The sequence below is a fragment of the Cyanistes caeruleus genome, chromosome 14, assembly GCF_971803275.1.
Source record: "Cyanistes caeruleus chromosome 14, bCyaCae1.hap1.1, whole genome shotgun sequence".
NCBI classification, from domain to species: domain Eukaryota; kingdom Metazoa; phylum Chordata; class Aves; order Passeriformes; family Paridae; genus Cyanistes; species Cyanistes caeruleus.
The window spans coordinates 7,939,880-7,967,748 of NC_141714.1; the positions used below are offsets into that span (position 1 = coordinate 7,939,880).

Genomic DNA, 27,869 nt, shown 5'->3' on the forward strand with positions numbered 1-27,869 from the left:
GGGTGAGGGTCGGGAGAAGGAGGGGGAACAAGGATCGTCTGTGGCCCAGCCCTGATGTACAGGCTGGCACCCCGCCATCCACTGCGGAGTCGGGATGCTCTGCGCAGGGTGGGGCCCAAGGGTGCAGCCCCTTGCCCGAGGCGATCAATCGGGGATGCATCCTCCCAGCTGGGGCCCGTCCTCGGGGCGCATCTCTCCGTCCCCGTGAGCCCCACCGGGGCAGGCTCCGTGCTACCAGGAAGAATATCCAGCCCGAGAAGCCCCCACGGCGAGGGGGCCGCAACCCCTGCAAACCTCGGGGGAAGCATCTCGGAGGGTGACCCTGGCCGGGGACGGGGGTCCGCCGTTCTAGGCCGGGCCCGGCGGAGCGATCATGCGCACACCGCACCGCACCGCACCCCCCGGGACCCCCTCTCCCTCCGGGCCGCCCCCTCCCACCGCCGCCCCGCCGTGACAAGCCCGCGCCGGGCCGCCCTACCTGCGGCCAACACCGCGGAGAAGGCCAGGAGCAGCCCCAGGAGCCGGCGGCCGGCCATGGCGCGGAGGGGCTGCGTCTGCCTCGGGCTCAGCTCCCGTCTCCACCGGGGCGGGACGCGGCTGTGAGGGGCGGGCGCTCCGCGCCACCGCCCCCCGCCCTCCCCTTCGGGCCGTGCCCCCGCCCCTGCCCCACGGAGGGGAGGGGAGGGGTGTCTGCGAGGGGACTCTGCGGCCCCCGGGGGATGGCCGAGCCTCGGCGCCTGAAGGCTTTTTCCTCTCGCTGAAATCGCGGTCTTGGCGCACATCCTTCCGTCGGGCGTGAGTGAGGCTTCTGCCGGCGTCAGTCCCACATCTGTTCACCCGAGCGGTGAGATCCGGGTGGCAAATAGCGATGGGGGGACGCGCAGGAAACGAAGGAGAGGTTGGGACTTCTGCTGCCGGGCCTCCGCCGTCCTTCGCCCCCGGCAGCAGCACCCCGGCGCTGGAGGAGCCCCGTGGACCCGTGGATAGCACCTCCGCGGCAGGGCCGGCCGCGCCTTCCAGCCGGGAGGCCGCAGAGGTGCTGGGATGGGGCGGTGGCGAGGGCCTGGGTGCTCTGCCCTGGACCAGGGAAAGTACAGAAGTACAGGAGAAGGAGCTGCTGCAGTTTCACCCTTTAATGCCAAGTATTTAACGTGGAGGTTACGGAGCTATGGAATTGTTGGCTGGAAGCGACCTCTGGAGGTCTCCAACCCAAAGGCCCCACCGGAGCGGGACCCATGGACACCAGGTTACATACAGCCGCTTCTGAAAACCTCCAGGGCTGAAAACTCCTCTGCCTCCCTAGGGATGACCAATGGCCGTGCTGTCTCCCTACCTTGACAAGAATATTCTCCTGGGTTCAGTCTGCCCCTCCCACTGACCCTTTGGCCATCACTCCCAGCTGTGTTGTCTCTTTTGTGTTAATAACTGCCCTTGAGCAGTTGTAAACTGCTGTTATATTTGCCCTCAGCCCGTGCCTCACCAAATCAAACAAGGTACCCCTTGTGCACAGGGTGCTGGACCCTCTTCTTCTCGATGGCTCTTCTGAATGAGGGCAGGGAATTGTTAATAACAGGTTAAGCATCTTCTTTGTGATATTTATAGATTGTTGTGCTACAAAAAAAGGGATGAGGATGCAGCCTATTTTTAGGAGGTATTCCTGAAGCTTTACTGAGGACTGAGAGCCTGAAGAAATGTCTGGGTCACCACAGTCCGGTGTCACCTCACGACAGCTGGTACACACTGCTGTTTCACGGCTGCTCCAGCCGAGTGTCAGGACTGCCTTGGGTCCAGAAAGCCCTTTTTTGTCCTTGGTGGAAACACCACCTGAAAAGATAGTAGGCAAACAGACCGTGATGGAAGGGGAGGGGGTGCGGGGAAGAGAGCAGGGGGAAGGGGGTCCTGCCCTCTGTAGAAGCGCCTGGGTTGAAGTATGCAATGGGATAACAGGGAGAGGGATGCTCTATTTCTGACTTTCATCTGTGGCCACAGAGCAAACTGCAGGCTCCACAGTGCCTTGTGGGGGCAAGATCTTTCAAACTCACGCTGAGCGCATTTCTGTGATTTAGTGTAGCTGGGTACGCTTGTATTATCGGAGCTACAGACACTTATGCGCTGCGCAATTCTCTGCTACTGCAGCAACTAAGGGGAGTAACAGGGGTCCCAGATACAGAGAAGAGATGCTGGAGAAGATGCACTTCTACACTTGGGTGTCTGTACATCCACAATATTGCTTCTCTCCCTGTTTATACAAAGAGAAATTCAGGATAACAGTCCCATTCCTGTCAAACTACAGGAAACAAGCAGGACAGCATTTGTATCTTCCCAGTCTGGTTCCAAATAACCTCTCCATGTGCTATTTGCATTTCAATAGCTTTCCAAGCCTCTGGTAATTGTTGGTGGAGGAGGCGGGTAAAATGGCTATTATTATATTAGTGTTGGATCAGCTTTAGCAAGCCTGAAGGCATGAGAGAGTATCGTGCAGCTGATGCAACCCGTGACAGTGTATTGTTTGCCATTCTGTGTGAACCTGGGGTGTGCGCCGATGCCTGGGAGTTGATTCATAATTACAAAGAGATGAATGAATGCAGCTTTGAATGGGCAGGAAGGCAGCAGCAGTGCCGCACTCTGAAGCTGGAGAGAAACAGGGCAGTATGAACCAGGAATGCATATTGGAATCATGCATCTGGCTAAACCCCCTGGCGTCCAAGGGTGCCATCCCTGTCTGGTCATGCCCAGCTGGAGCTGGGGCTGTGTGCGGCAGGCACAAGTTGTGTCTTTAAGGAGGCTGAGCCCAAGGCAGCTGGAAAGTCTGGGCCCAGGCCAGCAAGTGACTCAGCATCGCCTGACCTGTGCCCGGGAGCCAAGGCTATTCTTGGTTCGGGCCGTGTTTAAGGCAGCTGAGCTTAAATGCTTCCAAATTGCACCATAGAGGATGTGCTGTGAGGCAGGAGCCTCGAACATAGCAGGTTGTTTGGGGCTGCAGTGCCGTGTGCCCGTTGAATCAGTCCAAGCTCAATGGAGCTGTGACCTTTCCATTTTCTTCTCCTGAGCTAGATTAAAGCAGTAATCTTTAAAGAGTGAAATAAAGAGTCAGCAGAGAAACTCTCAGTAGAAAAATATACTCGCTTTCCATTATATTTTAACAGGTGTCATGTTCAGCTCTTCTTGCTGCCATTGAAAATCTGCTCCCTGGGCTTAGCACACTTTTTTCTAACTGAGCAAAAATATGTGAAGGGGAAATGATGATTGGGAAAGGTAATACTGGATCACACAAAATTCGGAATCTTTTTCTTCCTAAAACTATCAAAATAATTTAGCGGGCTCAGAACATGTAATCCGTTGGATCTCAGAGCCTCTCACAGGCACTAATCAATTGCCCTCAGTAAGTGATGGACCCATAAAAAGCATCAATTTAGCTACTACCGAAGTGCTGCTTTTTTAAAAGCAGAACGAGCTGTTGTAGCAATGAACAACCTTGCCACACAGTTATCTGGGATGGAAAATTAAAATACACAATTTAAAGCGTGTAATTTCAGGGGCTGAACTATGTTTCAACCTTAGTCTATCTCCTGCCTAAGGTATTGTTTTATGGCACTATTTTCAAATACAACAACTTTTAAGTAAATAATTTGCTAATTTGGGGGAACTTTTAAATTCATTAATGAAGCTAGAATATATTTGGCCAGATTTTGTAAGTGTCTTGTTTTCTAAAGTCTTAATTAAAGTTATGATCCAAGTGGTTCCTTAAAAAAAAAAAAGAAAGAAAGAAAAAAGAGAGAGGGAAAAAAAAAAGGGGCAAGCAGTAGTAGTAGCCCGCGGCTAGAGGACTTGAGGGTATTCCCGACCTCTTCAGTCACAGCTGCATCACCATGCAGAAGGAAGGAGTAGGTTTTCCTGAGCAATGGGCTGGCGGGTCGCCATGCTGCCAGCTCTGGTCCTGTGCCAGAGCTGACATCCCGCAGACTTTTCTCCTCCAGTGCCAGCAGCTGAGCAGAAGGAAGTGGCTCCAGGACACGGTTCGCCCAGCTTGCGGCGTTCTGTGCTGGATGCAGGGAGTGGCCTGGTGGAAGTCACAGCTGAGTAGAGCTCCCTGTAAACAGCCTTACCTGCTCCTCACTGCCTGCCAAGTGTCGAGTACTACTTGGTATAGCCCTCTTCCCAGAGAGCCTCTGGTCTGTTTCCTTGCAGAACCAATGCATTGGGGAATATTTATACAAGGTAATTTTAAGTCTGTCAGTTCTCTGCCAACACTAGCTGTCTAGACTACTGCTATAATCAAAGGTGAGAGGTAGGTTCCTAATTACAGTTAATCACACCCACCCCAAAAGATCCTTTGTCCGTATGGAGAGTGCAGGCACCTTACATAGGTGATTAAAATGGGTTTGACTGTTCCCAGTTGTGTACTGCGTCTGCCAGGCAACTGCAAATGAATGCCTCACCTCGGGTAAGTCAAATGCTTCAGCTGCCCTCTTAAAGGAGAAATGTTAGTAGTACTCAGATGGAAATTAACTAGAGAGTGCATTTATTTTTGGCCAGTCCCCTGGGAGCACCTGCCAAGCATTTGCTCTCATTTCAAACCTGGTTGTTCATGCTGAGAAAGTCTGGTGGAGATTCAAGTCTGGGTCAAGGTGAGTACCTGACTCTTCATTGGCTGTCTGTGCCATTTAAAAGGGAAAAAGGAAAGGAAGCCAAGCTGCAGACTGGGTGTGAGCAGTGGTGTGCTCCTTCCTGCAGGAGCACACAAGAAATGAGAACAGGATTGCTTGGGTATGGTTTATGTACAGATGAAATGCACCTGCTGATGCCCAAGCATCTCTGTACAGTTTTAGAATAAAAATGTTGAAATGTGAATTGAACAGGGAAAATTAATTCTGGCCTCATTCACTGCAGGATTACAGCCAATTGGTTAAACCAAAGGGTTTGTGTGCCTGTCTGAAACTGGAGTGAGCAGCAATCAGTGTGAAAGGTTTCTGAAAGTCATTAAAGCTGTTGACCAGGCTCTCCCCTTGTGTGGAAGCACGACTGGAGTGTACACAGGGATGTGGCTCACAGGGTGCCAAACGGGAGTTGGCATGGCCAGGCTGTTCCTTTCCCACTTCCCAGCACTGTGTCTGGGAGCACTCTGGTAGGGACCCAGACTTTTTTTCAGAAATAACTGTGATCTTCAATGGAAGGATGCTGGGGCTTTGGGGTCAATTCACATCTCTTGCAAATGCCTTAGGATCTCATGTTTGTTCTCTGGATTCCTGAAAAGCCAACAAACCAACAAACCTGGTAATTTCTGTGGGTTGTTTTTGGGGTTTTTTATTTGGTTTGGTTTGTTTGTTTGTTTTTTAATCTCCACCAGGGATAGAAATTTCTGGCTGAGAATAGGAGGCCTGAACCCCAAAAAAACCAAAACAAAACAAAACAAAATATGTCTCAGGAAGTAGTGTAACTGCTCTGGCCAAGGTTTTTGTTTATTCTTAGCCGACTCCAAAAGTGTGCAGAATTCAAAAGGGGCTACAGAGTGTAAAGTGACATTCAGTGCATCAATGAACAGCTGTAAAAAAGCTTTTCTGCCTTTCCCAGCAGTTAATAACTTCATTGCACAGAACTTAGTTTTTCAGAAAGACCTCATGTATTTTTTGGCTGACTGTGAGGACTGGTGAGGAATGTTCAGTTACAAATGGGGAGAATTTTTTTTTTACAAGAAAAACCCCAAAACCTTCAGACAAACAAGCTTGCTTTCACCAAAGTCTTTGCTCCTGTTGCTGAAAGTGTGCAAGTGCATAAAGCAGCCTTATTTGGACGGAGAAGTGTGGAAATTGGAGTGTCAGGTAGTGTCAGGGCAGTCGAGGTGTCTGTGTGGGATTTTTCCCTCAGACTGGATAGGGGTGATTTATGTGCCTGGGTTGGTATAATGGCAAAGAGCAGGTACAGCTCAGGGCTGACATTGCTTGGAAGGAAAGTGTGTTTATTGCCAGATTCTGGATGCTGGCTCTTGCAGAAGAGAGATGAGTCTGTCTTCTTGGCTCCTAAACCTATCACAGCTAAATTATAAATGTCCCTTGCAAAGGCCAAATCCACTAAAAACCCCAGACTCTTTCATCTAAATACAGTTCTAGGAAATTACCATAGTCTCAATCTGATATGCACTCTCCCTTGGATAATGTTATTCCTCTTTTCTAAAAAGGGTTTGCTTGTTTACTCATCCTTCTACCTGTAATAGAAAAGTTCCATTGAGTACAATATAAGTTATGTACAAAAAAGGAAACATTCTTAAGTTATTGTTATATTAAGTGGGTTGTTTGTTTGGGTTTTCTTTAACTGCATGACAAAATTTTGTAATTGGGCAGTAATTTTATATCAAATATTGTTACAGGTTCAAAGTCCTATTGAAAAGCACTCATGTGTCAGGTTCTTTATCTGTGAATCTTCTATAAATGAGATGGAGTTAAGAACCCCAAGTGCTGGAGCGGGGAAATTCTTCCCAGAATGCACAGATGTTCCCTTGCTGGGACCATTCCTCAGCACAGCTGGTAATCTTTATCATGTTACCTGGATAGATATGAATTTGATGCTTTTAATTTAGTATTATGGAGATAATTTTATTTTTATCACACTCTGGGGACAAATATTAAATGCTGTTAAATATTAAATGTGTGACTTAAAAAAGAAAAATTGATAAAATTCAGGCCATTTTCCCACAATTTCTGCTGTGCTTAGGCTGGTCCCTGCCATATGGAGTCTGTGACCTGTCCCCTGCTTGTGGCCCTCATGGTAACACAAGTGAAAGGGGTTACTCAACCTACTCTTGAATGAGGTTATCTGCTGACAAACCCAGTTGTTTCTACTGCTGATGTCATAGAGAGGTTCTCCAGGTGCAGCAAAACTCCAGGGCTAGCAAAAAGCAGAGCTGGTAGGTGTTTAACTGTTGACCTAATGAACAGAGAAAAATCTGACACTATTTTGACATATGCCTGAAGTGATGCTGTCTTGTGCGCCTTTGAATTTTGTTCCTGTCTTTGTTTTAATTCTTTTCCTTCTCACTGTTGCTGTATCATAACACTTTTCTTCTCCCCTTCCCTCCTCCTGTATCCCTTAACATCTTCATGATTTTGGGGGAAATTAGCAGCCTTGTTGTGCTCAGTCCTGGTCTGCATCCAAGCAGGATGTGTGCAGCAATAACAAACCAGCTGAGATGCAAAAAGCCAATGCTCCGCAGCAGAGCAGGCTGTCACATCAGGCAGCCCCCAGCTGCTGGGAGGTGATTGCAAAGTATAAATAAACCCTGCCCATAGTGGAGAACAGAATCAGCTCCTCATCAGCACAAGCCTTGGCAGAAAGCACATGGATGCATAGATGTATTCATGGCTAACACAATTCCACTGAAGTTTTGTCCTCTGCATGTCAGTCCAGGTGCTCTGGGCAGACATTAGAAGGGGACAGTGCTAAACATCTGACAATCAAAACAGACTCTTATTGCTGGATCATAAGCAACCAGCTTTCATGCCCAGGCAGAATTCCCACTGATGTCAAAGGTTTTATTTCCACTGAGAAATTGGTAAGCACTATGGATTTTGGAATACTATCAACATTAAAACAACAGTCTGGACTGTGTTTTCCCTGCTGTTGTCATGTGAAACACTTAGGTTAGACTAGAAGTGTAAGTCTCTGGTACTATTTAATTTTGTTCATTTGATGGCAGAATAGCTGTCTGCCGTTAATTAATTTCTCCTGCTGTGCTTGGTCTTTCACACAACACTGGGGGAAAAAAGGTCTTCAAGAGTGAGACAATGTAGCCCAAACCCACAAAAGTTGTTAGAATGACCCGGGGGAGGCGAGAGGTTTGGAAAGCCAGATTTATTGTTTAACAATGGTTTTCCAGTAGAACACGAGTATGCGTGTCACTGCAGAGTCAGCAGGTGGAGCAGCTGAATGGCAGGAGTTTGCCTGACCTGCAAACTGGAAACCATTATGAAATTCTGTGATAATTCACTAGAAACAAATTCATAAGTGATGGGGAAGCTGTTTCTCTTCCATTCAAAGCTGCCACACCTTTTTACCACTGGGATGAGATTTGTTTTCTCTCCTACAGCTCCACTCAGGGCTTCTTGGACTTCATTCATTGCTGCTGTGGTCAGGCTGTGAGCTGTTCCTCACAGGTGAATAGTAATGATGATAATTAAGTTTTCATTCCCACATCTTGAGCCAACTAAAGAAGTGTAGATATTGTTACTATTGTTTTACAGGTGAGGGGAAGATGTGGGGGGTGGAATGTGATTAGTCTGGAGACCTCAGCCCCATGCTCTTGATGTGAACTGAGCAGCTTGCACTGACGGGGACACCTGAGAGACACTGGAGAAAGAACCCCTGTATTACTGATGCTGTGTGAGAGGCTGAGGGCCCCAAAAGTCATAGAATTATTTGGGTTGGAAGGCACCTTTTGAAGGTCATCTAGTTCAGTCCAAACATGAGGTTATTCAGAGCCCCGTCTGACCTGACCTTGCATGTTTACAGGGATGGGGCATTTACCACCTCTCTGGGCGATCTGTGCCAGTGTTTCACAACCCCCACTGTAAAAATACTTTTCCTTGTGTCTAGCTAAAGTCAACTTTTTTAGTTAAAACCATTACCCCTTATCCTATCAAAACAACCCCTGGTAAAATTTTTGTCTCCGTCTTTCTTGAATCCCCTTTAAGTACTGAAAAGTGTTTTAAGGTCTCCCTGGATCCTTTTCCCTCTGGTAGCTTCATGGCCCTCCTCTGGTCCTGTTCTAGCAGGTCCATGTCCTTCCTGTGCTGAGGACCCCAGCCATGCAGAACACCACCAGCTTTGATTCGTGTGTCTTGAAGTCGTTGCATGTCCAGTGTCATGGGCACCAGAGCCCAGGCTGGGGGGGTTGTCATGATGATCTTTCCAGCTGTTAGATGCAACACTCAAACAGTTCTTTCCTTCTCAGCATCTCTGTATGGCCTGGGACAATGCTTGGCCCCTTGATGCTGGTTGCATGAAGACTATAAAATGGTCTGTGTGTCTGGCATGTTTGTGTTTGTTGTGACTTCTTGAAAAAGCTCAGTGCTTTGAGCCTACTGTTTTCCAGATGCAACGTCTACCATGCCTACTCCTCCCAGCAGAGCCTGTGCTGTCTTTGGTGGGAGTGTTTGCTACATCAAAGCCCAGTTTGTGCTGCGAGTGGATGATTTCTCTGGTATATTTACACTTGTAAAGGAAGATTTTTTTTTTTCCCCCCCCTTGTAAATATCACAGCACTTCTGTTGCTTCTGTGCTGGCCCATCTGTGCACCATTTTCACTTACACTGACTCATGTTCACAGAGTAGTAAGAACTGTCTATAAGTGTTTTAATTTCTTAGTTAGAGTGGGCCCATTTTGCTTTCCTGGTTAGCTCAGAGGCAGATGCGTGCTGCAGTTTCTTTTTCTTAATTACATCTCTGGACTCTATTGCATTGGAAAAAATTTTAATGAAGTAATTTTCACTTTTCCATTCAGATTTTTCAAGACTTCCTGTGTTTCTGTGGTTTGTTTTCTGCAGCCAGATGTGCTTTCTGCCTATTTTCTGCATGGCAAAAAATCACTGGGTGTGCACCCTCTCTGAAAGTGGGTACATCTTTAGCCTGTCATAAGGTTTCAACTTCAGATATTCAGAAAGAAGGAAACTTTAAGTTGCTCATGCAGGTTGCATTCAGCCCCTGTGCATTGTGCTGTGCTCTTTAGCATGGGTGATCATGTACTCATTTTCTCCACTTCTGTCTCATTGTAGAACAGGCCTCTGTAGAGACACCTCTGGCTGTATTCAGAGTAGACAGAAGCTACTTACTGAACTGCTTTTGAACATTTTGACTTGTTATCGCTGCTCCATGTGCACCCAGGGTTATCTTCACTGCCTACCTTGCTCTGTGGCCAGGCTCATCACAAACTCTCTCAGCAGCTGCTTCTCCTGTGTTCATTGAGATGTAGTGTCTGTGTCCTGTTCAGCTTGACCAGCCTCCAGCTCTCTTCTTGCCTGGTACCTCAGAGAACCGGCAACCAAAGGGTATGTTTACAGTGAAAGCTCTACCATGCCCTGTAGCTGCAGAAGTGTCCTTGGTCTCTGCTGGATTCTGTGTGTGTCCCCTCACTGGTGTGTCTGGCACAGTGGGGCACCAAGCTTGCTCAGCATTCAGGGTAGTCAGAGTTAAATATATGTGTGTGATTGTGCATGTGTATACATACCTATATATGTTTATATATATTTAACTGAGACTGAAAACAGCCAAATTGTGATCCTTCTCTCCACCTGACAATATGAAGATATGTGTTTCACAACAGTCAGGTCTGCCAATATTTCAAGGTGCTGCCTTTAGAAGCATGGAGTTGTGAGAATGTTTCAGTAAATTACAAAAAGACCCTTTTAACAGGGGCAGAAGAGAGTCTTTTTCCTTAAATATATTCTTGGGAGAGACATAAGCCATTTCAGCCAAAATGAAAGACTTTAGCCTGAGGCTGAATCCAGCTGGAGAAATTTTCAGCCTAAACAATTAATTATAGATGAAGTTATGAGCAACCAAAACTGGGGTTTATACAACAGTCGTGTAATTACAGCAGCACTTTCAGCTCTCTGGAACACTGGCACCAGTGTCAGTGCAGGACTCTCCAGGAAGGACTTCCAGAGCTGTGATAAACTCTGGCATGCTTTTTTGAGGGAATGGGAGCAAACATTTCACATCAGAAATAATCTGCTGCTGAAAGACGAATTAACTGGTGACTTTCAGAGCAGTGTCTTGTCTGTATTTGGAGTTTACCCAGGGTCAGATTTAACCAGGCTATTATGTTCCTATTGCATGTGGGAGGGTGTAATGAAGGGGGAGCCTTCTATGACAGGGAACAGCTCAGGCATGAGGAACTGGGATGGCAGAGATTAATGGGGCAGCATCCTGCTAGCAGTATCTCCATCTGAGCAAGGCTTTTCTGGGAAACTGGAAGGTAACCTGACAATGGAGGTTGTCTGTTGTAAAAGAAGCCCCTTGCTTAGCAGGAAGAACACATCAAGACTGTAAGTCTGTCCTGAATGAATGATTCTTTATGGAGATGCTCATGCCACACACAAACATGTTTTAGAAGCTTGTGCTTGGGGAAATATTCTTTACACGGGCTGCTAAATTGAGCTGCTTGTGAACCCTTTCAGCAGTAGAGGTAGTGCTGACAAACAGTCATCTTTGGTGATGAAAGGAGGGCAGGTGAGAGGAAATTTTGTGGGAGGAGATCCTGATCTGAATTTCTTGTGGAAACCATAATTATGTGATTCAGTGTAGAAAGGTATGAGAGTTTCCAGTGAAAGCTATGAAAAACACTTAGGGAAGCAGCCTACAGATGAGGCTGCTCATTCAGACCTTATCTATTCATGTGGGAGTGTGGAAATCTTAGCACTCTGCCTTATCTCCTCTCCCCCGGGAGATCAGTGTTCAGAGAGTCTGACCTCTCACTTACAGTTTCAAATCAAACCTGGTCTAAGTGGCTTTGGCCATGCAGTTCCTCAGTCACTTAATGAAGTAATCCTTCTCCCTGCCCTTCTGGGCAGAAATATGTCTTGCTCAAATACCACTTAAGTGATACCTGGAAGATAGCTGAGAAGAGCTCTGGCAGAAACATCCTCCCTTACTCCCTGCAGGCTTTCTCTGCATGTGCAGAGCTTGGGATGTTCAAGGCAGTGGAAGTTTGTCTCTCTCACTGGGGCAGTTCCTGTGTTGTTTATGAAGAGGATTCCTGTTTTCCCTTGCTCCTGGACTTCTGCAGTTCTGTGCAGGTTTAAATTAACTTTGATTCAATGTTTATTAAAAGCAGTCAATGCAAGGAGAGTCTCAGATCTGGAATAGATGTTCTCCAAAAACAAGGGCACCTCGGTGCTAGCACAGGGACATCCATGCAAACATCCCTCAGCCAGAGCTGGCCAGAATCTGTTTTGCTTTTTCACACTTGGAGCTAATATATTTCAAAGGATATCAAGAGTAAATGCAGCAAGGGGGAAGAATTGTTACAGACTGTATTTGGCAGAAACCCAGCAAAGATAAAATACCATACGTTCTGTGTAATGAGCTCCTATATAAATGCTTCATTCACTAGAACACAGCTGGGGTCAATGTCTTCTATCTGAATAGCATAAAGTTATGCAAATATTCTATGTGGATTTTCTAAAAAAGGAAAAAAAATAATATACAATGTTCCAATAAAAAATCTCTTTATCTAAGTAACTTTTAAGAATCAAAATCCCACAAGAACAGTGCCACCATGTTATACACATATATGCAGCAGCCAATGACAAGATATACCCTAGAGATGCAAACTCTGGAAAAGATTGCTTGTTTTCCTTTGTTTTGCCAGCCAAGTCTGTGTTACAAATTGTGTGTTGTGGAGATCACACTATTCAAAATATCAAATTGCTAATTAAAGAAACTACTCAAGGAAACATTCCAGTAGAACAATATATGCTGTGGGATAATAGTAGTCACTATTTCTTTAATGAGTTTCTTGCCCAACCAGAATTTCTTACAATACATTCAGTGCAGCCATTCAGTTAGATTATTATGAATCACATGTGTATTATTTCTGATTTGGTATTAACATAAAAACTTCTGATGAACCATAGTATTACAAAAACAGGTCTAGTGTATAGAATGGCAATATCATTCTTGCTGATAAAAGACTGGAAATGAAGGTCCTTATGCAACAATACAGTTTAATGTGTTGGTTTCTAGATTTAATTTGCAAAGGTGCTGAGAAACTACAGGTCTAACAGAAGTCAAGAAGGGCAGAGTGTCTCTGCATGGTTTAGGTATGTCAATCCACAGCTTGAGCATTGCTCTGCAATGTAGCATTGCTTTCTGTGGGATCTGAATCAGCAAAAGGTCATGGGAGGGAGAAACCTTTCTTGGTGGTATTCTCATAACATGGGTGGTTGAGAGAGCAACTTGAGATTTTCTTAAACACTTATGCTTTGCTATAGTGAAGTAATTTAGCAATGTCATCCAAGGAGACAGTGTGTACAAGACCTCTGAAGTGATGCAGGTAGATCAAGTCAAAGAAAGAATAGTTTAGTTATGTAGTCAAGATAAGAGCAGAGAACATAAGATACCTCTTAAATCCCTTCTTCTCCATTCTGTGAGAGTATGGTAGTGAAAATACTCCTTTCAGGTTCTGAATACAAGCTGACATAATGAGGCAAATTTCCAAAAATATTCCAAGAAGGTGGATAGCTTTTTCAGTGCTTTTCTTCAGTGGCTTGTTGGTGGTATCTAGGTGCCTCATTTGGTATTCTGGAAAATCATTCCTTGCTTCTAAAGAGCTTCTCTAGTGTCTATTTTATTTTCTCTGGTGAACAAGAATGACTCCTTGATCTTGGGTTCTGCATTTGCAAATAGCCATTCTTTGTATTCCAACTCAGATGAAGAGAGCAAACAACTATTTAAAGCAAAGGATGCAAGAGCTTGCAAAGTATAAAAGCAAGTTTTACCTCCTCATATATTTGGAGAGGTTACCAGGCATTAGATAGGTAGTCCTTGATAAGTTCTTGGTTTGAATTGTAGCATCTGACCACACAGCCACATTCTACCTGTGGAACGATTGTCCCACATCTGCCTTAAAAATCTCTCTTGTAGCCTCTGAATGATTTAGCCTTTTCTTTATCATCAGATGAAATGAAAATGGTGATGTTGGGTTAATGGCTTTGGATGATTCTTCCACAGCAGGTCCTCACCCTTACACTGGTTATCATGACTTTTCACTCATTGGAGCCAGAATTTGCTCTAGTGTATAAAAGGCAAGCCAAAATCTCAGTCCAGTCACTCTACTCTGAACACTTCCAAAATGTGGGTTGGATGTAGATTCTCTCTACTGAGCAAATCATTAGTCACTATTTTAAGAAGCAAATAAATGTTGATGGTTGGACTCCTCTATCACAGAAGACAAATCAGGGAAGAAAGATGGGAAGGATCAAAGACCAGTATACCTGTCTGCCCTCATTGGAGCCATCTTTAGGTGGCTTCTCTCCTCTCAGACTGAAAGGCAAAGTACTGGGTCTGAAAGTTACTGGTCTGGGAATCTGTTGGCATCTAGATGGTGGAAAGTGTAGAGATGAGAAGTTGGTGAAGGGCAATAAGGGACCACAGTGTTCCTCACCACTGACCATGGACTCCCTTGTTTTCCTTTGTTTAGTGATGGTTATTCCTGCACCTCTTCAGATGCTCTCCCCTTTCCTGCTTTCCAGAGCATTGCTCTTTGCATCTCAGTGGATTTATTCTCCTCCTTACCTAATTTTAATTAAAGCTCCTATCTCCCCCCACCCCATAATCAACCGTAGAGAAATGAGCTGGTAAGTCATTGTTTTTACCACTTTGGCAGCAAACAAATGTTATGTCTGGCATGCTCGGCACCAAGTCAGAAAATGAATCAGCAGCTGTTGTGACAGAAGCTTTTTCCTGAGTGGGGAAACAGAGAAAGAAAGAAGGAAGGGAAGGAGGGGAGGGGAGGGGAGGGGAGGGGAGGGGAGGGGAGGGGAGGGGAGGGGAGGGGAGGGGAGGGGAGGGGAGGGGAGGGGAGGGGAGGGGAGGGGAGGGGAGGGGAGGGGAGGGGAGGGGAGGGGAGGGGAGGGGAGGGGAGGGGAGGGAAAAAAAAAGAAAAGAGGCCAGGGGGAGGTTTCTGCAGTGGGCACTGCCAGACCCCCATCCCCATGAGGAATGCTGTTGCCCTTCATTGGGGAAGGTGACCCTGCTGCTGGAGAGGTTCCTGCCCTTGCCCCTGGCATTGGGCCAGGAGGAGCTGTTTTGTGACTGGTGCTGGATGGGCTCTGATGCCTGTGGCTGTTTCTGGGAGGGGAGAAATGGGATGGGGTGGTTTAGGGAAAGCAAGAGTGACCCAAATCTTTGCAGGCCTTCCTGAAAGCCCCACTTCAGCCAGGCAGGCAGTTTGAGTTCATACAGATGCATTAAATAAGAAACACCTATTTTTCCCTGGATAGCACTACGGCATGGGGGTTTTTTTGTACCCAACCATGGGAAAAGAATGAATGATTTCTTTGTGTCTGGATGGACTTGGATCATTTGTTAAAACATCTTAAAACATCAATTGTTTTAAGAAAAAACCTTGCATGCATTATATACAGCATGCTGTGAGCTGCAAGGTCTTGGAGGAGAGAATGGTTTTTGGCATCCCCAGTCGCCCTCATCCTTTTGTTTTACCTACTGGTTAACTGGTTAACTTGCCACAAGGGCTGAATTGGCCTTGTGACCTTTGGCATCTGCTGATTCTTTTACGCCAAACATTTTAGGGCACATGAAAAGTGCTTTTGACTAATATTATGGCCTTGTTAATATATTGCAAACTATTTCTACAGGAGCAGCATCAAAGTTTTATCTGCTAAATAAATATTGCCGGGCTAAGCTAATACACAGAGTAGGTCTGGAAAAATTACTACCATGAAGCAGGCACAGGGTACAGCTGAAGAACTCTACTGTTCAACTAGATGATGATCAATACTGAAGCTACAGCAGGTTTGTGTGAGGCAAAGAACCAGCCTCTGTCTCTCCTTGCAAAAGGCAGCTTTTGCTAATACAGGTTTAAAGGCAGTAACAGACAACTGAGCCAGCTGAGCTGGTGACTGCAACCTGCATGGCATCAGTAAAGTCCAAAGGGACAGTGTGTGGTTGCTAATCAGGGCAGAGGTTGTCCTGGGTTTCTGGAGACAATTGTCACATTATTTGTAGCTTCTTTCATGCTAAACAGACAAGCAGTATGTTTGGACTTTCCCTGTACCTATAAATTCCCTCCGTACCTCTGAAAAATATGCCCACCCTGTCACATGACACATGGATCTGAGCATGGGGTTCTTCTGTGACACAGCTGGGGGGACTCTACCTCTGGTTTCCTCTTGCTGGGTGTAATGTGTTGTTCACAGTGCAGGACAAGGCCTCACCATGCCAGAAGTGCCTCCTGGTTTTGTTTGGGTTGGTTCAGGGTGGGATGGGCTGTTTTATGTTAGTATGACAGAATACAATGGCTATGAGAAGAATAAAGCTGTGGGTCAGGTCTGTCTGATATTCTGTGTATTGACTGACAAGGTTTGTGGTGAAGCTGTGTGCTCCAAATTTTCCTTTCATCTCCCTTTACAGGAGTGCTAGCTCCCTCATTCTGATCCAATGAACCACTGGTTTGTCTGTGTCATAAAAAACCTAAAGTCCTGTAAAAACGCCAGGCACAAAGCACCTGCAGCTCTTCTTGGTCACTGAAACAGAGAAGAATGTGCTACTGAGAGCCTGTCCTTCCACATTCACTGAAAGGTGTTCTTATAGAGATTTGTTATTCACTCATGGAACAGTCACAGCCTCAGAGATGCAAGTACTTTGAGTCCTCAGTTACCCAGTTTATGTAGGAAAAGAACTTGAGGAAGATTGCTCTAACAGGCATGCGGTTACTTTTTCTTTAACTTTGGTTTTGTTCTATGACATTTATGGCTGCTGGATTTATAATCCACCAAGAGGAACCCATTAGACCTCACTTTCTAGGAACACTGCTTTTTATTATCTTACTGTATAATTTATTTTCTCACCCTGATCCTGCAAAACTTTTACATTTGGATGTTGTGGTGCTCTTGTTGCTTGTGTGGCAGCAGCTTAAGGGACCCCAGCCCTGCTGGAGCAGGACAGGACCCAGTGACAGCCTGACATTGTTCCAGAGGCTTCTTAACTCCTGAGTAACTTCATCCTCAGCTGCTGAAGGTAATGGGAGGTGGACCAGTCCTTCAAAGTAATTTCACCTGAATAATTCCTGAGTGGTCTTTAAGGTAGTTGATTCCCTTTGCAAAGGTGAAAAGGAAGAAAAGGTGTACTATTGGTGAGCATGTGCTGTGCCTGCACAGGTGGTATGGAGGCACCTTTTCCAACCTGTATTTAAACTATATTGTGCCTGATGCTGAAGGTATACATGCAGCTTGCTTTATAGGATTTACTGAAGTTACTCCTGATTTGCTCCAGGCTGTGATTATGTGAGAGGAAAATGAAGTTCATGGTTTGTCCTAAGAATCAAAATTAAAATGAAAGGCGGGAAAGGTGCAGTGAGGTTTTGGGAGTGACTGTCTGTACAAGCCCTAGGTCTATCCTGACCAAAGGCAGAGTCCATCTCCCCCAGACATGTCCCACTGACAGTGCTGGCAGCCCTGGGCTCTCTCTAACACCACCCTGGGCATGGCTCCACCATTTTTAAAGGATTCAGGATCAGGCTGGGGCTCCTGCACAGTTGCGGTGCCTTGCCCCTATTTTATGTTCAATGAAAGATTTTTGAATGGATTTCAGAAGCTATTAGGAGCCCAAATGTTGACTTGCACTTACAAAATGTCTCTGGTTAATATTTTTCTACTGACGCTCTCTTTTGCTCCCTGCCTGCCAGAGTTTCTTCTGACCTATTTGAAATATCACTCTCCTAAGTGAAAATGTGTCTCTCTTTTTCAAACTTGCAAAACTCACAAAAATAAATAGCCCAATTTGGCCAGTTAATAGCCCTCTCCTGGGGCTCCTCTCAGGAACTAAGAGGCCTTTTAAATACAACATTTGTGACTGCATCATTAAAGCTCTGCATGATCCAAGCAGACTAAACCAAAAAAGAAAGAAATGCCTTATTTGATCTAAGTTTTCTTTTCTTTTAAATAGTGACACTAGAGACCCATTTATTTTTAATTGCACAATTGCTTTATTAAAAGCCTAAATCCTACAGTCCCTAGTCATTGCTCAGGCAAAACTGTTATCATTGAAGGAAGGACCTGTAGGAGTCAATCCTAAAAATAGGCCAGCTGACAAAGTACCTTTCAAAATGAGCTTGCTTTATTTTTGAAGGATTCCCCAAGTCAAAGAGAACTTGCCTTTGCTTTGCTTTTCAGCTCTGCAGCAATTTGGAAAAGGGGTTTAGGAAAACAGTCACTCCAGAAAGCAAAACCACCCCCAGTTTTCCTTTCAGACTGGCTCTGCTGCCTTTTTTACCCTGAAACTCCACCCTCTACAGAGCAACAGTAGTACTTACTGACATGACATATGCATGAGAGTTCATAGAATCATAGAATCTCCTGAGCTGATAGGGACCCACAAGGATCAAGTCCAACTCCTGACCCTGCACAGGACAGCCCCAGAATCACAGCATGTTCCTTAAAGCACTATTCAAATGCTTCTTGAACTCTATGAGGTTTGGTGCAGTGATCATTTCCCTGGGGAGTCTGTTCAAGTGCCCAACCTCCCTCTGGGTTGGGGAAGTCCATTTCGAATTCTGCAGCCCCTCTCTGCAGCCCTGCCTTACCTGTGGGGAGTAAATCCAGCTGCTGGGAGCCTGGCAGAGGGCAGGATTGATCCTGTGCTACACAAATGCATTTCTGTGGACTCTGAAGGACAGATCTCTTTGCTTAGTTAAGACAGTGCTGCCTGCAGTAGGAGAGTGAGCAGGCTAGCCAGCCACATATACTGGGTTATATTTCTGGGCTAAACTCCAGATCTTTCAGTTTTATTATCTAATTGCCCAACCAAACTCATTCATCTTTATTTTTCAGTCTTTCCTACACATCTCAGTTAAAATGCAGCTTTGCTATCTGAAGTGCTGCCCAAGCACTCTCTGCTTGGAAAAAATCATGGTTTCTCAGCTTTACTTACTGATGTTCTCTTAGTGTAAAGGAAGAATGGCAGAAATCCCAGCCGTGATCAGCAGCAGAGGTCTACATCAGGCTGTGCTGAGATGAAGGTGGCTGCATTATCATGGGCAACTGTAGCAGGGGAAGTAAGAGAAAAAATAAGCCTCCACTTAAATGTAGACTTCATCCCCAGTATGACATGTCATTAGATTGCACTCAGGGCTTTGTGGCATGGCTCACTGCAATGTCTTTATTGCAAGGTATAAACACCAAGAGTTAGTAAATAAAAACAAAACGGGGAAAAACTGCCCCCCAGAAATTAATGAGACATCAGGAATACATCCCTAAACAATGGAGTCCAAAGGGGAAAAAATACTGGTGTCCCATCCTTTTTCTCTGCAGGACATGAGCCCTCCTCTCCATATGTTACTGTCATGTAGATGTAATCCATGCCCATCATGCTAAGCAGAGGCTCCTGATTAGCGTAACCCTGCCCCTGGGAGTGGCTTATCTTGCAAATATGTTGTCTTTGCTGTGCTCCTTGCCTTTATTTCCTCAGGGAATGCACATACTGGCAGGTTCAGTGGGTATTCAGATATGGTAAACTGCTACAAAGCAGAAAACCTTCCCCCAGACTTAAGAGTATTCCTGTTTGCTCTCCAGGCAGCAAGGTCTGGGAAGGGGAAGTGAGGGAAGAGGTGGCAGATGCTGTGGAGCCATGAGACTGCTGTCTTGCCAGCTTGCTTTCGTTTAAGGGAGGAGAGGTGGGAGGGAAGCCCTCGTGTAGCCTTTCTCCCTCTGAGGCCTCTTGCAGACAGAGTCTTCCTGGTGCTGCCTCCCAGCCCCAGCATGAAACCCATGGATTTGGGGGGAAGTGCCTTATAGAAGGCTGGGGCAGAGGCACAGATGCTTTGTGTTCAGTCTGCCCTCCTGGCCATCAACTGCTCCCAGACAGCAGAGCCAGAATATCACAGCAGGATCATCCAGGAAGATGTTGGTACTGTGCTGTGCCAAGCTGTGTAATGCAAAGAGCCTGAGAGTAGGACCTGCTCAGCAGGGTAATGAAGGTGTGTTGCAACTCAAGTAGGTGTGTGATGTGAAGAGAAAGCCTAAATTCATGCTGAAGGAAGGAATGAATCTTCTGGAGCAGAGCATACCAATACACCAGGACACAGAGCAGAAGGATAAATGGAGATGGGTTTGGTCAGGAGAAGGGAATGAGCATTGTCAGAAAGAGCTACTACCTTTGGTGATGGAGTGCTGAACCCCCAGTGGGTCTGGTAAAAACCCATCAAGCTCCCAGGGTGTGCTGTGCTCTTGCAGCCTTCACTCAGGGACTCTTTCACATGTGGCCACAATTCCATTCATCCTGCACCTCTGGTGGCAGTGGTACTTCTCACTTTAGCTGTACCTGCCAGACTTTCTCCAAACAGACACCAGCTGATTTCATCTTCCCAGATGTTTTTATGATCTATCCCATTCTAGCTTTTACCCCTGACCACAAGCAGAACTTGGAACAATTAACACCTTGTGGTCCTACCATCTTATGGTTTACAAGGCAAAAACTTTAACTTTTTCTTTCAATGTATTGACTGAAAATCAAAATTTTATATTAAAGGAAAAAAAAAATTCTCTCAAGCCACAGTGAGTTACAACACCATCTCTCCTGTAATCAAGATATTGCTGAATTATGGTGCTATAAACAAACACTTCTGATATAACCACAAACACTCTGGGACACGTAACACATTGGCAGTATATTTCAAGTGACAAATGCATTTATTGTGGGGAGTGAAGGGAGGAAAACACCTTTCCAGAAGCCAGAGCAAGAAATCAGAGCAAAGAATGACCAGAACTTAAGAATACAGGCACAAAGTAATTCTAACAACCTGGCTGGAATAAAGCACTTTGAAGTATGAACAAGATTAGAGCAGTAGCAGTAGTTCAGGAGGTGAGGATACAGGACTTGGTTATTCTCTCCTTTGAACTGGCATAAATCATTATTAATTCCATAGCACTTAATAGAATTACCATGCTGTGAGACTGGTGTAAGGAAGTAGCTCCCAAGGGAGGTTGGGGAAGTGAGCCCAAAGCTATCCCATAACCTTTGTAGGCCAGTGTGGAGGCTTCCCTGCTTGCAGGTGGGACTCAAGTAACAATCATGAATCATTAAAGTACATAACTATCTGGGAGATCAAAAAGAGGTGAAAGCAGCTCATGCCAGATGCTATGGAGGCAAAGAACAGGCTGGGAGCTGCTTGCTAGAGATTTCATCTCTTGCTGTGTTCCAGGTGGCTTCTGGGTCATTTTGGTTAGTGGGATTGGAAGAGAGCCGTCATACGCCTCCTGGATGTTCTGCCAGCCCTGGTGTGTGATGAGTTCCAGATCAGGAGACTTCTTTGCCCAAACAGAATGATTTTTGCACACTGTTTTATTATGCCACAATTATCTGGGCTGTTTTGGTAGTCACCTGCTGCCCAAGTTGTTAAATACATGTGAGCTATCGTGTGTTGTTAAATACATGTGAGCTATCATGTGTGTTGTTAAATACATGTGAGCTATCATGGGCTGGGCAGCTGTTCAGTGTCTCCCTAGTCAGCACAAAAGGACATCTGTGGTGTGCAGTGGGAATGGGAGAAGGAAATAGGGATATTGTCTCCCTTAGTAAACCTGGCCCCTAGAAAAGATAATGTATATAACTGTCTATGGTTATGGTGCATACATGAATCTGATCATGATAGAGCGCTTGTGAGCTATCAGTGCTTAAAGCTCGTTATCTGCATCTTATAACTTCTGCATTTATACCAACATGCAGGGTGCTAATAGGTTATCTGAAGCTTTCCTGGGATTTTCAGGACAGAAGTAAAAAATTAGCTAGACTGTGACATTTCAAGTGATCTAGCTGACACTATTGGTGACAATGATCAGGCTGCCATTGTTTCTGTAAGGCTAGGTTTCCAAACATGCCTTTACAATAACACTGGGGCTCTCTTGCTTTAGTCTTAAGTGAGTTTTGAGCTGAGAGGAATAAAGCTTCAAGCAGTTCCTCTGCAGAGTTTGTAAATGAACACAAAAATTCATTGAATGGGAGCTGTTCAGTGTACAGACTTCTGATGAGTTTGACAGCACAGCTCGAAAGTTCCTTGAATAAGTCTGTGATTTCTGGATGCCTGAAAGTTCTGAACTTCTTTGGATTTCAAAGCAAATAGATACATCTTAACAAAAATCACCTCATGTCAGCTATCCTTAAAATAATAGCACAGAGATTGAAATAAAATGTGTGTACTTGTCGCTCCTGGGACACAATGGAAGGGGAAAGCACTATCAGAATTCTTTAAACTCATCTTAACAGTATTGAACCAATTATTCTGTTAAATCTATATTTGTTTTCTTCCTCTCAGTAAGAACATCTGATGTCTATCATCTCCACCATTTACAAGTTACCAGTCTGCAAGTGTAAAATTTCCAACTGGAACATATGGTATCAGAGGGAACAAGGGGGAAATATCTGGCTGCCCATGCTCCCCAAACCCCAAATCTACTCCATTTAGTATTTTGCTCAGAGTTCCTGCAGGGGAAAATAAAAGAAATCATCTCTGATCTGAGACCAAGCACTAAATATTTCACCCTGGATAGGAACCTGTTTGGAAATCTTCTAAGCAGATGAAAAGGGAATATAAAAGAAACTACATTTCTGTTTCTTCACAATGAACAGAACTTAGCAATGCTGATAAAACCTCTCTGAACCTTCTTCTCTAAATTCTGACACCTGTTTTGGGGACTTGCCTCCAGCTAGCACATGGGGACAGAGCAAGTAGCAGGCCAGAGACCACTTGTTCTCTTTCCTGATGGTGTCAGTGAGGCTGGGCAGTCCAAGGCTGCCAGCAGAGTTGGGTATGCAGACAGTGGGGCTGCTGTGGCCTCTGCACAGACCTGGAGATGTGCTCTGCCTCTGAGCCCCATGGTACTGGGAGGCTGTGCAGGAACCTTGCTGGCCATGCTGCCTGGGTTAACCCCACTTTGAGTTTGGAACTGGCCTGAGGCTCACCTGCAATGACACAAGACCTTTGAGGTCACCAGGCAACACCAGCTATTGGGCACTGGATAGCCACAATGCTCTTGTCCTTTGTCGGTTCCTTGCTGGCCTCTTGGTATTCCACTGGGTTGAACCCTTCTTGCATGGGCGTCTCTTTACCTGCAACAGAGAATGATCATGCAGACCTTCCCTCTGTGCAGGGCAACAAGTTTTCCCTTCCTTTGCTTTCCTGCTGAGCAGAGGCTTAGCTCTGAGTAACCAAGATGTTAGGTGCAAGAAACAGGCTTCTCACTCTTCTTCCTGGCAGAATAAGGAGGTCTTAAGCCTGTAGCCCTGGGAATTGATGTGACCAAATTACAGAAGAGGAGCCTTTCACTTGGCAACATGATGGTCATGTAGTACCGCATGTATAGCCAAATCTATACTCCCTGCCATTCAGACAGAAAGCAGCTTGTTTTGGAGCAGCTTCCCTGGGAGGGGGAGGAACAGATGTTTGAACCAGAAGCATATGTGACAGTTGGGAGAGACAGCGTGGAAACGCACAGTTGAAAGGAGAAGTCTGATGGGAGTGTGATGACAGCAGCAGGACTTCAGTGACAAGGAGTGGGAAGGAGAACAAGCAGGGAAGAGTGTTACTTCAAAAGCTGAGCAAAGTGCACAAGAAGATATGTCAGGAAAGTGTCAGAGAAAGGAAGAGAGGAAATGTGAGAGTAGAGACAGGCTTTGGGATCTGTCTGCAAGCATGTGTGACCTGTTGCCTGACAAACAGAGAAAGGAAGGCCTTTTATTATTCTGCCTCCTTCCACTGAGTTAACTCTTCTTGCAGCCAAGCTGGTTGCCAGCTCTGCTGGAGCTCTTCAGTTAGTGCTCATGAAAGGTAACGCTGCCTGTGCTGCTCCAAAGCACTGTGATTGAGGGGTACTGTATGAAGGTACCCTATCAGGGATGCCCAAACCCTTCCTCTGCCTTTATAGGGTGGCACACAAGCCTTGGGACTTCTGGACACTGCAAGAGGAGGAGGAGAAGTGACAATCCCGTAACAGGCTTTGCCTCTTTGCTTTGTGCTGTAGGATGCGTGAGCAGAGAGAAAAGTGTGTATTTCTCCTGCAGCAGGGAGGGACCTCTCCAGCATTGCCTTACCCTAGTGACATCAATCACAGTCCTGCAGTGTCTGGTTTTACCCTCATTCAGCTGTTGTTCAAGGCAGACAGAGAACATGCTGCTGGAGAGTGAAGACTCAGAGCTGGGGGAAGGGGCACAGTAACTTCTCTTCCTGAGGGATTTACAAAGGCAGATTTATACAACCTTGTGCAACCCACAACAGTGGGCTCACCACTGACTTCCCAGTGTGCCCTGAGAAACGCAAACTAGTCTGTTCTGCTTTGTGCTCTCTTGTAAGGAGCGGAGAATTTCCTTAAGAGAGGAAGGGATTGCAAGGTAGATGCCAGTCACAACCAGCTAGGCCAGGAGCTGCAATCTGACAATGGAAGTTGTACAACTGGTGAATTCCCCCCTTCATAGGAACATTTGCATTCATTTCTTGGTGTGAAATCCCAGCAAATTAGAGGCAGACAGTATCTCTTATGTGGCTGTGCAATGGAGAAGGCTGAACCAGGGTGATGGAGACAGGTCAGGGCAGCAGGGGGAGAGGACTCACAGCAGGGACCTCTCAGTAGTATGGGCTGTGTAGGGCTGAGGGTCAGCCAGCAATGCCTTCTTTCATTTATTTATTTTAAGGATGAAATGGATGGAGAGGAACATGAGGGAAAAACAGTGTCAGGATAGAGCAGTAGTGCAGAGTTTTGTGTGCTGTTGGAGAAATAGCTTGATAAAGGTATGAAGACCTGAAGGATCTGCTCTTCCTCACCAGGAGAAGCAAAGCAGGCTCACTGCATTGGAAGTTTTGGGCACCATAGAATCAATGCATAAGTGATGGTGAGAGTGTAAAGATGACAAAAGCCTCTCTGGTGCTTGCTGTACTGGTTGACTGGGCTGCAGGACCCTTCTTGGAGCCAGTCTGAGAAGAGCAGCCATGGGCACTTCTTACTGTACAGCTTGTACTGGCTGTTCTTACTCCAAAGCTGTGGTGTGGGGTCTGGTGGTGAGAGGCAGAGGGGGACCTGTAGTCTACCAGGGTGGCCTCAGACAGAAGGACCACAGAGGAGCAGGTACCTTGGTGTTTTCACCCAGGAGTGATGTACTTTGCAACAGGATAGGCTTGAGTATCCCCCAGATGCTTAGATTTGTGTAGCAGAATCACACCTTTATTCTAATTAACTAGCACAGAATCAATCTTGTGCAAGTTAATCGTAAGAGTCAGAGCCAGACCTGAGTTGCATTTTCTAAAGGAACTAGTGCAGGTACTGAAATTCTCATGAATGACTTGTTTTCCCTGCAGTCTAAACTCAGAACAGCAGAGCAGCCTTTAGCCTCTGGAGAAGGTTTAAAAATCTTCCAGGTCTGTGTTCCTTGTAAAAAATTTAGTCAGCACTGGACACATCTGAGAGTTGCCAGCCCTTGTTCAATGTGAGCAGGGTACTGTGTACTGAATTGATCAGGGAACTCCATTCTGCTTCATAGCTGGGAAACAGTACATCACCAAACCCTGGAAAGATGCCGGAGTGTCTCTGGAAAGCAGGTTGCAGGAAAACACAGGTGATTTCTGCCTTAGTCCTCCCAGCCTAGGCTTGCAGAGAAGATTTCCTTAGGACCAGCAGCCTGATTTCCTCAAGCTTTTGCTGCAGCCACACCCCTGGCAGAGCAGAGCCATGTATCACCTGGCATTTTATATGTGCCTAGGAAAATGAGCCTGAATCCCCTTCCTTCATGGAGAGCTGCCAGGCTGGATGCCAACAGACAACCCTCAGCATTTTTTTATTTACTATAAACCTCTTAAATGAAGGCTGGGGAATGTTTTTCATTTACCATGTTACTGTATGGAACCAATCACTATAAATTTAAATGTAGAGCTAGTGGGAGTACACTTACCTTTTATATCATAATTGTGTGAGTGCTGCTGCCTAACTGCTATTAGGATTATTCAGAGCTTCTCAGATTTCACAGTAAAACATTAGGCTGTGAGAGGTACTGGAAGGGTGTGATTATCCAAAGAGGGTAAGTAGTAGTGGGGGTTGTTAGCCAGAATTGCTACAAGAGTGATGAAATGCTTAGTAACTGGAAGTAGAGGAACTTGAGGAGAATAATCTACCATTCAGAAATACAGTACTCTGTGCGTGGAGAAATCCCACCTGATTTCTATCTGGATCTACACAACCTATCTGCACCAGATAGGCTTGACAAGTTTGACTGAAATTGTCAACAGGTGTGATTCAAATCCTCTTCTGAGTGTAGGTGTCAGCCCTGTGCTCCCCTGAAGAAACCCTAACACAGTGTACAAGTCCCGCTGACGCTCCAGCCGTGCTACAGAATCCTGCTGGTGTGCCCACACTGGCTTGGGGCATCAAAAAATCACCTCTTCCTTTGATGGGGTAAACAGGCCTGGCCATGCCGGCAGAGCTCTGCTTTGAGCTGTGTCTGGAAGGCATGGTCGACTTGGTAGAAGGGGTGACCTGTCCCGCTTTCTGCCCTTGCTGTGGGCACAGCCTCCCCTCCTGTGCAATTCCAGGAGCTAGGAGAGCAGCAGAGGGTCAGATGGGAGATAGCTTGGCTAGAGAGGAGGAGGACGCAGGCTGGGGGAGCTCGGATCACTGGAGCTGACTGGTGACTGGGGAGTCACTGCTCTGAGCAGAGCCAAGGAATGACATGGTGCTCAGAGGATGCTTCACTACCCAGCCATGAGCCCTGGACATACCACAGCATTACCTCTGCAGGGACAAGGCATTGCCAACTTTTTCTAGGAGGCAGGGAGAAAAGAGCAGTTCTTTGTATGCACTCCTCTACTGCCTTGATTCCTCACCTGTGACAGAGATTTTAATTTTGCATCCCATATGATTTTCCTGTTGTAACACACGCCTCTGGGTTGTCACTGTAACAATGCCTTTTCTTGGCAGGGAAGGCAAATCTGAAAGGAAGCCCTTGAGCACTCTACTGTGTGAGTTTCTCAAATTATGGCTGTGTTTCTCCTCCTTGTTCTGCCCGTTGTCAAATATTTTTCATGCTGGGAATAAATCTGAGTGCAAAACAATCATGTTCAGCATATGATAACCAGACACCATTGTAAGTACACAGGCAGCCACATGGAAAGCAAATGAGCTGGTGGAAGGACAGAAAGAACACAAGACAACACAGACACCATAGTTACCATGTTCACAGTAAGATCAAATAACTCTGCTGTTTACATGTAATTACATTTTTCTTTTCCTCAGAAAAGTAGGATTCTGGAAAACATTTTTAGTTTCTAAATTTTTATCTTCCCAGTTTGTGTAGTGGTGGGAAAAATCCATCTCCCAACAACAAACTTACTATGGGCCAATTAAAATTAAGTAACTGAAAGCTGAATTCTGTCCTGAATTTCATCTGTGAAATTCTAGTGAATTCAGTGGGCTTTTGTAACCGGAGGTCAGGATTTGGACACTAGTTTATAAATCAAAGAACAGCAGGGGCTGTGCAGGGTCTAAGATATTTGGATATTCTTAAATGCCACACTAGGCTGCTGCTGATATCCTGAAAGTGTGTTGTCACTGATGATACTGGGAAGGAAGTTTGGCAGATTTTTTATTTTATTTTCAGTATGTTTGTCTTTATTTTGTCATCATTGAAGCTGTTTTTCTTTGAAAAGCATTTACTTTTAGTTGGGGAAAGCAGAAAGCTGAAAAATTTGGAGGAATTTTATCAAACATTTTCTTGATATGAGAAGTAATTAATAAAAACATTAATTATAGACATACAACACACCCCCCCAATCTCAATAGACAATGTCTTTTAAACCTAAAATGGGTTAAAAAACCTAAAAGAAAATTTAAATAGCACAGTTTTTTGAGGGAAATTCATCTTCCTTTAACGTGATTCTTAGTGTATCTTGTATACATATATATGTCTCTAAAAAGAATGTGCATAAATGAAATAATTTAAAAAACATTTGCACTGTAAATATATTTTCTATTCATTCACTGTAATGTTCCTACACTCCTAAGCAAAACAGGAATCAAATATGTTAACAAAACATGGTGTCCAATGAATGTAAAGCAAGAAGAATTAGGGAGCACTTGGCAGAAATCTACACCCTTTATTATTAA

The 27,869-nt window shown here is 45.4% G+C and overlaps 3 protein-coding genes across 8 annotated transcripts in view; 2 read left to right on the forward strand and 1 right to left on the reverse strand.

Annotated features, from left to right (window-relative positions):
• CD99L2 (CD99 molecule like 2) overlaps positions 1–639 on the reverse strand; it is a 48,729-nt gene extending 48,090 nt beyond the window's left edge. For 5 of the 6 annotated variants that reach the window (XM_086850576.1, XM_086850578.1, XM_086850577.1 and 2 more), the window contains exon 1: positions 479–626. In XM_086850576.1, the coding sequence (XP_086706702.1) occupies positions 479–536 (58 nt within the window). In that variant the 5' untranslated portion in view covers positions 537–626. Of the gene's footprint in view, positions 1–478 lie in introns of all 6 variants that reach the window. The other variant, XM_086850575.1, reaches the window with a different exon arrangement.
• A 44-nt stretch (positions 640–683) lies between these two features.
• HMGB3 (high mobility group box 3) overlaps positions 684–27,869 on the forward strand; it is a 41,668-nt gene continuing 14,482 nt past the window's right edge. The window contains exon 1 of the mRNA XM_086850584.1: positions 684–844. The gene's annotated coding sequence lies outside the window, so the exon portion shown is untranslated. The remainder of the gene's footprint in view (positions 845–27,869) is intronic.
• LOC147650540 (uncharacterized) lies at positions 869–22,381 on the forward strand. The gene is given in 6 exon segments (XM_086851015.1): positions 869–1,099; positions 9,980–10,037; positions 20,385–20,542; positions 20,544–20,589; positions 20,930–21,016; positions 22,202–22,381. Coding segments are annotated over 6 exon segments (684 nt in total). The 3' UTR covers positions 22,306–22,381.